Source organism: Nycticebus coucang, chromosome 12 (assembly GCF_027406575.1).
Source record: "Nycticebus coucang isolate mNycCou1 chromosome 12, mNycCou1.pri, whole genome shotgun sequence".
NCBI lineage: Eukaryota > Metazoa > Chordata > Mammalia > Primates > Lorisidae > Nycticebus > Nycticebus coucang.
In genome coordinates, this window is record NC_069791.1 from 17,167,336 (window position 1) to 17,177,500 (window position 10,165).

General features: G+C 49.9%; 1 protein-coding gene across 7 annotated transcripts in view; it reads left to right on the forward strand.

The window, feature by feature from the left end:
* KMT2D (lysine methyltransferase 2D) overlaps positions 1 to 10,142 on the forward strand; it is a 44,661-nt gene extending 34,519 nt beyond the window's left edge. For all 7 annotated transcript variants that reach the window (XM_053554084.1, XM_053554089.1, XM_053554088.1 and 4 more), the window contains exons 46-55: positions 30 to 160; positions 1,219 to 1,351; positions 1,430 to 1,557; positions 1,713 to 2,853; positions 4,246 to 4,382; positions 4,476 to 4,606; positions 6,291 to 6,576; positions 6,808 to 6,881; positions 7,007 to 7,115; positions 7,256 to 10,142. In XM_053554084.1, the coding sequence (XP_053410059.1) occupies positions 30 to 160; positions 1,219 to 1,351; positions 1,430 to 1,557; positions 1,713 to 2,853; positions 4,246 to 4,382; positions 4,476 to 4,606; positions 6,291 to 6,576; positions 6,808 to 6,881; positions 7,007 to 7,115; positions 7,256 to 7,348 (2,363 nt within the window). In that variant the 3' untranslated portion in view covers positions 7,349 to 10,142. The remainder of the gene's footprint in view (positions 1 to 29; positions 161 to 1,218; positions 1,352 to 1,429; positions 1,558 to 1,712; positions 2,854 to 4,245; positions 4,383 to 4,475; positions 4,607 to 6,290; positions 6,577 to 6,807; positions 6,882 to 7,006; positions 7,116 to 7,255) is intronic.
* Positions 10,143 to 10,165: the final 23 nt, after the last annotated feature.

Here is a 10,165-nt window from a genome sequence, read left to right on the forward strand (position 1 = left end):
CTTTATACAAGTCCCTCTTTTTTGTTCAGTGTTTCCAGATACTAAGCCTTATGGGGTCCTTGACCTAGAGGTTCCTGCAAAGCTGCCTGCCACTTCTTGGGAAAAGGGCAAAGGAAGTGAGGTATCAGTCATGCTGACAGTCTCTGCTGCTGCAGCCAAGGTATGTTCTGAGGGTGCCTTGAGACCAAGGGGACCTTGAGCAGAGGGCAGTCTCTGGAGTTTTTCCTGATTAAAAAAAAAAAAAAAAAAAGGCTCGGTGCCTATGGCTCAAGCAGCTAAGGCGCCAGCCTGTGATGCCACGGCTCTCTACCCAGGGCGACAGCTTGAGGCTTTGTCTCAAAAAAAAAAAAAATAAAAGCAATTGTTCAGAAACATGTACTGAGTACCACTGTATGGGAAAGCCTGGTCTAGAGGCCGTGAGATTAGGGTAAATGAAGCGTGGTTCCTGCCCTCAAGGGGCTCGTAGTCCAGTGGTAAAGACAGACAAGTCGGGCAGTGCCTGTGGCTCAGTGGGTAGGGCACGGGCCCCATATACTGAGGGTAGCGGGTTCAAACCTGGCCCTGGCCAAACTGTAACAAAAAATAGCCAGGCGTTTTGGCGGGTACCTGTAGTCCCAGCTACTCTGGAGGCTGAGGCAAAAGAATCGCCTAAGCCCAGGAGTTGGAGGTTGCTGTGAGCTGTGACACTATGGCACTCTACCGAGGGCGATAAAGTGAGACTCTGTCTCAAAAAAAAAAAAAATAAGTAAAATAAAGACAGGCAAGTCGACAAATAAGGAGAATGTGTGTACAGTGACGGATGCTATAGGACAGGGTTTCCCCAGTCACTGGTGGTGAAACTCTTATCAGTTGTTTTTGAAAACGTTAACAGGATTTCATGGTCAAAGAAAATCAGAAAACCCAAGTTAAAACAATATGGGTTTCTTCACAATAAGATGCCTCAGGCCCTTTAACTTGCTAATATGTGTCACAAGTTCCCAAGTTGTGGATTTGGCATGCATGCATCATTTCCTAACTTAGTGGACATAGATCCATTTGTGGAGCTCCTGGTCAGTGCCCATGGCAGTTTGTAAGTGTGTGGGAAGAGTGGGGATGGCACAGGGGCAGTAATGACTGACCCCTGGGGCATGGGTTTTGGCTGTCCTTGTCCCCACTTACAGTGCTTACTTCAGATACTCTGCTGACTTGTCTCTTCTATCCTTTCCCCTGCCCTCCTAGAACTTGAATGGTGTGATGGTGGCAGTGGCAGAGCTACTAAGCATGAAGATACCCAACTCCTATGAGGTGCTGTTCCCAGAGAGCCCTGCCCGGGCAGGTGTTGAGCCTAAGAAGAGGGAAGCTGAGGGCCCTGGTGAGTGTGGCAGAAACTCCTCTTGGGACCTGAGGGGAATGATTCTTGTGGGAGGCTCTGACCTTTTCCCTCTTGCAGACGGGAAAGAAAAGGGTCTGGGAGGCAAGAGCCCAGATGCTGGCCCTGATTGGCTGAAGCAGTTTGATGCAGTGTTGCCTGGCTATACCCTCAAGAGCCAGCTAGACATCTTGAGCCTCTTGAAACAGGTAGGTCTGAGGAGAAAAAGGAGTGTTAGGAAAGAGGTGCTTTGCCTAGGGCAAAGAAGGCAGAGGGTGTTTGGGAGAGTAGAATCTGGGTGAGGGAGGAAGGGGGCCAGTTACTTGAGGACCTGACACTAATGATATAGGGTGCCCTCCCATAGGAGAGCCCTGCCCCAGAGCCGCCCACCCAGCACAGCTACACCTACAATGTCTCCAATTTGGATGTGCGACAGCTCTCAGCCCCGCCTCCTGAAGAACCCTCCCCACCCCCATCCCCCCTGGCACCCTCTCCTGCCAGCCCCCCTGCTGAACCCTTGGTTGAACTTCCGGCTGAACCCTCAGCTGAGCTGCCAGTCCCCTCACCTCTGCCATTGGCCTCATCCCCTGAATCCTCACGGCCCAAAGCCCGAGCTCGGCCTCCTGAAGAAGGTGAAGATTCCCGTCCCCCTCGCCTCAAGAAGTGGAAGGGAGTACGCTGGAAGCGGCTGCGGCTGCTGCTAACCATCCAGAAGGGTAATGGGCGGCAGGAGGATGAGCGGGAAGTGGCAGAGTTTATGGAGCAGCTTGGCACAGCCTTGCGACCCGACAAGGTGCCTCGAGACATGCGACGCTGCTGCTTTTGCCATGAGGAAGGTGATGGGGCCACTGATGGGCCTGCCCGCCTGCTGAACCTGGACCTGGACCTGTGGGTACACCTTAACTGTGCCCTGTGGTCCACAGAGGTATATGAGACCCAGGGTGGAGCATTGATGAATGTGGAGGTTGCCCTACACCGAGGATTGCTAACCAAGTGCTCCCTGTGCCAGCGAACCGGTGCCACCAGCAGCTGCAATCGCATGCGTTGCCCCAATGTCTACCATTTTGCTTGTGCCATTCGCGCCAAGTGTATGTTCTTCAAAGATAAGACCATGTTGTGTCCAATGCATAAGATCAAGGGGCCTTGTGAGCAGGAACTGAGCTCTTTCGCTGTGTTCCGGAGGGTTTACATTGAGCGGGATGAGGTGAAGCAAATCGCCAGCATCATTCAGCGGGGAGAACGGCTACACATGTTCCGTGTGGGGGGCCTTGTGTTCCATGCCATTGGACAGCTGCTCCCACACCAGATGGCTGACTTCCACAGTGCCACTGCCCTCTATCCTGTGGGCTATGAGGCTACACGGATCTACTGGAGCCTCCGCACCAACAATCGTCGCTGCTGCTACCGCTGCTCTATCAGCGAGAACAACGGCCGGCCAGAGTTTGTTATCAAAGTCATTGAGCAGGGCCTGGAGGACCTGGTCTTCACTGACGCCTCTCCCCAGGGTGAGCACAGGGCCCTTGAAATGGTACTGTAGAATTGGGTGAGTTTCTGCCAAGGCCACTGTTTACGATGTCAATAAAAGGATCTGCAGCCTCCTTGTAAGTGATCCTCCTTCCCTCAACTCAGGCAGACAGGGTCTCTTGAAAATCCCCAGAAAATGCCTGGGTGCAGTGGCTCACACCTGTAATCCTAGCACTCTGGGGGGGTCGAGGCAGGAGGATCACTTAAGCCCACAAGTTTGAGGTTGCTATGAGCTAGGCTGATGCCATAGCACTCTATCTGGGCAACAGAGTGAGACTCTATATAAAAAAAAAAAAAAAAAATCCTCAGAAAGTGTTTCATTCACCCTCAATCAGCCTAAATTCCCTCATAATTGAAAATAGTTTGCTTGTCTAATTTCACATAGTCTAGCTCTTTTTTCTATTCTCAGTGTAATTCTAATTTTATTAGAGAATACAATTTTGAGATCATGTAATTTGCTTCACCCAACCTGATCCTCACCATGAGTTCTTTGTGGTGGTTTTTCCCTGGACAAAATTCTTTGATTCTAGTTTTAGTGTTAATGAGAAAAATAACAATAAAAGCAGATACCTTTTATTGAGTGTATACTATGTGCCACAAGCTAAACTAAATGATTTGTATAGCTTATTTTGGGGGGCAACCCTATGAGGTAATTACTATGATTATGCCTAGTTCATACATAAAGAAATCAAGTCTTAGATTTAAGTAAGGTCATGTGTCATTTAATGGCAGGAATATGTTCTGAGAAATGTATTATTAGGCACTTTTATTGTTGTTTGAACCTCATGGAGTGTGCTTATACAAACCTAGTTGGTATAGACTTCTTCATACCTAGCTTACTGCTCCTATGCTACAAACCTGTGCAGCATGTTACTGAATAGTGTAGGCAACTGTAACACATGATATTTGCGCATCTGAACATATTTAAACATAGAAAAGAAACAGTAATAATATAGTATTATAATCTTAGGGGTTTACTATAGATGCTGTCTATTGTTGACTGAGACATCTTTATGTTGCATGTGACTGTATTTGGCTCTCAGTCAAATACAGGCCAGTACTAAAACCTGAACCCAACTCTTCCCAGCTGCAAAGCATGCCTGTTCTTTCAGGAAGGACTATGGCCTGTGTTAGGTCCCCTGGGCCCTACGGTTGTGTCTTAAGGCTCTGTGATACCCCCCCAGGGTTGGAAGCCTCCTGTCTTCTTGAGAGTGGGACTAAGAGGCCAAGAGGGAGTCCTGAATACCCACACGTTCACGACAGGGAGTTATGCAGGACACAGGAAACAACTGCAGCTCTAGATTAGGATTATGGACTAAGGGTCAGTGAGTGGAAGTTGCCTCTGAGGGCTGTTCTTATTACCTACCTCTTAGCTGTGTGGAATCGCATCATTGAGCCTGTGGCTGCCATGAGAAAAGAGGCTGACATGCTGCGCCTCTTCCCTGAGTACTTGAAAGGCGAGGAACTCTTCGGGCTGACTGTGCACGCGGTGCTTCGCATAGCTGAATCAGTAAGGAAGGATCTGGGGGGCCAGATGGGCACTGGGAACTTTGACCTTGCCCCAGAAGGCTCAGGCTAAGGTGTGCATGACCTGTGCCCACAGCTGCCTGGGGTGGAGAGCTGTCAAAACTATTTATTCCGCTATGGGCGCCACCCCCTGATGGAGCTGCCACTCATGATCAACCCCACTGGCTGTGCCCGATCAGAGCCTAAAATCCTCACACACTACAAACGGTGAGCTTGTGATGCTGGGGCCAAGGGATATGGGTGTGGGTATAGGTGGGAATCCTCTGGCCACATTAAGAGGGCTTAAGATGCAGATTAGAGAAACTGAGGATTTATTCTTAGACCACCTGATTAGAGGGTACACAGGTATCAGTAGGATATTCTTTTCTTCCTCCCCAACCTGCTCAGGTATACTGGGTTGACCTGGGCTGTAGGACAACATTATCATGGGCATCCTAGGAATGGCTGCTGGGAAGGGTCTGGGTAGACAGTGGTGAAATTTCACAAAATAAGGGACCTGGTCACATCTTCCCTCTTCTGTTTTACTTCCAGGGAGGCCCTGTGATTCTCCCAAATGTCAGATACCCCATGAGTGCTAGGGTCACCTTCCCTTCCCCAGGCTAAGTTGATATCAAAAATAAATAATTAAAGATATAATAGAAAAATAATAAAACCTAACAATTGTATAGCACTTTATACTTTTTTTTTCAAAGCGTTTTCACATCCATTATCTCATTTGATCCTCACAACAACCTTATGAGGTAGGTAGGGCAGGTGGTATGACCCCCATTTTACAGCCGAGAAAACTGAGACCCAGAAAGATTAAGTGACTAGAGAAAGGTCGCATAGCTGGGACCAGACTGTTTTACCTCTGGATGTGTGGGTCATTGTTCTTTCTGTGTGCCACAGTAACCTGACCTTGGTCCCTGGGCAGAGGGAGGCAGAATCCACAGTAGCAAGGCTTTCTTGAAGGCCTTTGGAGGCTTCTAGGCTGTCGTAGAGTGTCAGAGACTCTATCCCTCGTTAGCCCTCATCCTTGGGGCTCTGCAACAGTGGTTTTCAAACTGTAAGCACTTGTCTTCCAAAAAATCCTAGAATTCATAAACTAATGGGTAGAACTTGGCTCTCCCATGCATAACTCTCCCTCCGCCAAATTGGATTCAACTAGAAGCGCTCCATTGTCATCTAGTTTATGTACTGGAGTTCTAATCAACATTTTATTAAAGAAAAAAATAGATTTCTACTAAATAGAAAAGAACCAAAAACATTTGAAAACCACTGCTCTGGGATGGGCAAGAATTGGCTGGTGCCCTAGGGTGGTGAAAAGGCATCCCTCCAGGCAGCAGTTATTCCCCTGCACTGAGCCATCTGCATAGAGCCCAATGTTACGTCAAGATGGGGACTGTCTGAAGAAAGGAAGGATACTGCCTTTAGACTGTAAATTCATGGCCAATTCTAATTCAAATCCAGCCCAGTGTGGTAGATATAACCCCCATTTTCAAGGCTTCCAGAATGTGCAGGAGGTAAAACTGAAGACATTTGAGCAAACCATCAGCTTAAATTCTAGGCCTGGGCTGCTTGGAGAAGAGCTCCCAGAGCAGTGTGGCCTTGAGTATGGTTTTGCAGCAGGGTGGTAGGAAGTGGGAGATGGGGAAGCAGGCTCAGTGTAGGGGAACTGGTGCCCCCCCATCCCTTACCCTGGGTTCTCTGTGTCACCCAGCGTATCTAAAGGGTCCCTATAGCTACTTGTTGCCTCACCAGAGCTAAAACCCATTTGCCTGTACTCCATTCCTAAAGCAGCACATGCCTGTAATCAGAGTGTTGCTCATCCCAAGGAGGAGGCGGAGGAGGCGGGTGTTGTGTGCCTGGTCTGAGGGAGAACTGTCTTGTCATGGACTGTCTCACCTCTCAGGCCCCATACCCTGAACAGCACCAGCATGTCTAAGGCATATCAGAGCACCTTCACAGGCGAGACCAACACCCCATACAGCAAGCAGTTTGTGCACTCCAAGTCATCTCAGTACCGGCGGCTACGCACCGAGTGGAAGAACAATGTGTATCTGGCTCGTTCCCGCATCCAGGGCCTGGGGCTCTATGCAGCCAAGGACCTAGAAAAGCACACAATGGTCATTGAGTACATCGGCACCATCATTCGAAATGAGGTGGCCAACCGGCGGGAAAAAATCTACGAGGAGCAGGTATGGGCTGTTGTGGTGCATGGTCACACTCAGCAAGGAGCCTGGGGCAGGATTAGGACCAGTAGAGCAGGTGGGAAGCTGGGGGTGAGTAGTGGCAGGAAGGGAAGAGACAGGATAAACAAAGAGCATGCAGGAGAAGCCCTCTGCTGAGTCTTCTACCTAATCCCACTGCCATCACTTCTGTTCTCTTGATACTCTTGTCCCTTCTTCCACAACTTCTGCCTTTTCTAGAATCGAGGCATTTACATGTTCCGAATAAACAATGAACATGTGATTGATGCTACGTTGACTGGAGGCCCTGCCAGGTAAGAGAAATGATGAAGGAAGGATTTAGGGATCTTTAAGGGTGGCACTCTGGGGGTAGGCCAACAAGGAACCAAATTGTCCCAACTCGATTGTCTGGCATCCCTAACTCTGTTCTACTGTTCAGGTACATTAACCATTCCTGTGCCCCTAACTGTGTGGCAGAAGTTGTGACATTTGACAAAGAGGACAAAATCATCATCATCTCCAGCCGGCGAATCCCCAAAGGAGAGGAGGTGAGAGAAATATCCTGAAAATATTTCAGAACAAAGCAGCTCCTTCTCTCTTCCATAGCCACTCCCCTCAGATCAGATCTTTATTGCTTCCTTTCTTCCTCTTGGGGACTAAGTTTGATTCTGCCCTCTTCACTTTGCAGCTGACCTATGACTATCAGTTTGATTTTGAGGACGATCAGCACAAGATCCCCTGCCACTGTGGAGCCTGGAATTGTCGGAAATGGATGAACTAAGAAGCATTGAGGCTACCAGGCAGGGGAGTCCCCCCACCCCCAACCTCTTCCCTGAAAGGGATGAGGGGGAAGAGAGGTAGCAGCCAGAGCCAGGACCCAGGGCTGGGGCTGCCGGCTGACCGGAGCCCCTGGAGCAGGAGGCTGGGGCAGAGGGCCCTAGGCCAAGCCCACCCTGGGCACCAGGGACAACCCTCTTCCCCGCCACCGGCCCTCAGGCTGGCATCTCTGCCCCCAGCTCCAGGAGGGGCCAGACAGAAGCAGCCATTGGGCATCTCAGGTTTGAGGGGGATATGGGCCGGGAACTACCCAGAAGCATCTGGGAGGCAGCAGGGAGGGGGGAGGAGGATGTGTGGCCGGGCCTCACAGCCCTGCTGCTCCCACTGACCTCTCCGGCCCAACTCAAGGCTGCAAAGAGACTTGACTAAGCTTGACAATCCCAAAGGCCGGGTCCCACACCTGGCCCTGCCTGCCGGGTCCTGCCCCCACCCTCGCCCCCATCCTCTTCCCTCTTTATCTGTCTCTGTCTCCCTCTTCTCCTCTGTGTTTCTGTCTCTCTATGGGTTGTGTTTCCTTGTTTTCCACTCTGACAAATGCAACATGAACGGGAAAGAGGCGCCCAGCTGTCCAGGAGGGCAAGCTGGGCAAGCCGGGCAAGGAGACCCCGCACCCACACCTACCTCATTTAAGTGTTGGATTTTTTGCTGTTTTGAAATGTGAGACCCTCTCCAAGCCCCCTGCTGCCCCAACCCTCTCCCCCACTTCACTGCCCTCTTCTGAGTGGGTGGAAGGGGGGTAGGAGGAGGAAGAAAAATCAACAACAAAAAATCCATCTTTGTTTTTAATTATGGGCATGGGATGGAGGTTGAGGCAAATGATGATGAAGATTGGGGATGACTGGCTCCTAGTTGCTCTAGGACTTCCTTCTCCATCTGGACATGGGGGCAGGAGGGGTGTGCTAAACCTAGGACCAGGATATCTCCCTCCTGTTTTCCTAACCCCATCATGAGCCCATTTGCCCTCCAGCCCCTGGATGGGGTGGGTGGGGGATAGGGTGAGGGCTATCCCTGAGTGGCATGCCCATACCTAGTGAGGCAGGGTGTGGCCTGGAGCTCCCACTTTCCCTCAGTCACCAAACTGCTGCTGGTCTGGTGGGAAGGGGTGGTGATGTGGGGGTGGGGGAGCTTAGTGTCAGCGCGGGGAGGGTGGGGGGTATTTATCTATTTATACATGGGATTGTACATAGTCTTGTGGGGCATGGGGGAGCCGGCTGGAGGTGAGAACCTTCCCCTCTCCCCCCACCCCCGGGGAGAGCAAATGTAAAACTACTAATTTTTGTGCTTTATATATTCTATATAAATATATCTATTTTCTTTTTACAAAACCAGTTTATAAATGGTAGGGGGGCATGGGGCGGACACATGGAGCTCCCCTTGTGGGGGAGCCCTCTCCATTACCCAACCTACCGCCCTTTTCCTCAACCCCCCACTCCCCAACCCCTGGCTGTGACTGCTGTAAGATGGGGGTATAGAGGCTGGGCAAGTCCCACCCCCTGTTGTATAGTTGGACTATGTTATAACGCACAAAAGTGAGCTGACCCCAGGGGGAGCCAGAGGGTGATGGGTTCCCTGCCTCCCTTTTCTTCCCCTTTCTGCCCAAGCTTGTGCTGCAGTTGAACCTCTTCCTGGGGGTGGGAATAGGTAGGGGGTGGTTGAGGCCCCAAACCCCTCTCTAGTAGGGAACCATGGGGATGAAAATGAAGCTTATATGCAGTTCTCTCCTAGGGGCTGTGGGCAAAGGGCATTTTGTAATTAATATTTTCAAGAATCAAATGTCTGGAGTGTAGGGGTGGGCTTGGTGGTGGCAGATGGGTGGGCCTGCTGGAGGGGGAGCTCGGTCGCTGTCGTGATTTTAGGTTTGTTTTTGTTTTGTTTTGAATTTGGGGGGTTGTGGATTGTTGGGGGTAGGGAGTTTTTTTTTTTTTTTTTAAGCTGCTTCCTCAACTGTTTCAAGCTGCAAATATAAGAGAGTAACACCCTCCACTCCCACAGGAACCGCTGTAATTAAATCAGACAGTAGGGAGAATGGGCTGCTGCCACCAAAGCCACAGCCCTCGGATGTTCCTTTTCCATGAGCAAAAGGTCTAGGCTACAGTGAGGGGAGATTGGCTCCTGTGAGTCAGGCTCTGGTTGGGGCTTGGGCCCTGGGACTGGGAAAAGGGGATGAGGCAGACTTTGTAAGCATATGCTAGGTATCCGATAGTCCTGTAGATTTTAGTGAAGAAACCTTATACAGTTTTTAATTTTTATATAAACTATAACTCAGACCCAAGCTACAAGGTTGGAATTTTGGTTGTTGGTTTTTTTAAGTACCCTGCCTGTATAATTGCATCAGAATCCTTCCCCCGCCCCTCCCCCGTGTTTGTATTTTGGGTTGGTTTACACTCGCACATACTCAGTTTTCAGTTTTCCCCTTTACAGTCTCCTCCCTTCACCTCCAGGACCCTCCCTCTTTTTAAAAAATAAATCGCTGACAAGTGTGAATCCCGTGAAGACTTTATTTTGTGTTGTGTGTATCCTGTACAGCAAGGTTGGTCCTTCGTAACAACGGATGAAATGGTTCCCTTTTTTAAAACCCTCTCCCTGCACCCCCAGCGCCCTGTCCTTGGCATGTTTTGTATCAGCGATCATTCTGAACTGTACATAATTTATGTTGCGAGAGGCAAAGGGCAAGTTTTGGATTTTGCTTCTTCCAAGTTTGTTTTTAAACGACAAATAAAAAAAGGACATTTTAAATACAAGCGGCTCAGTCCCGTCACCC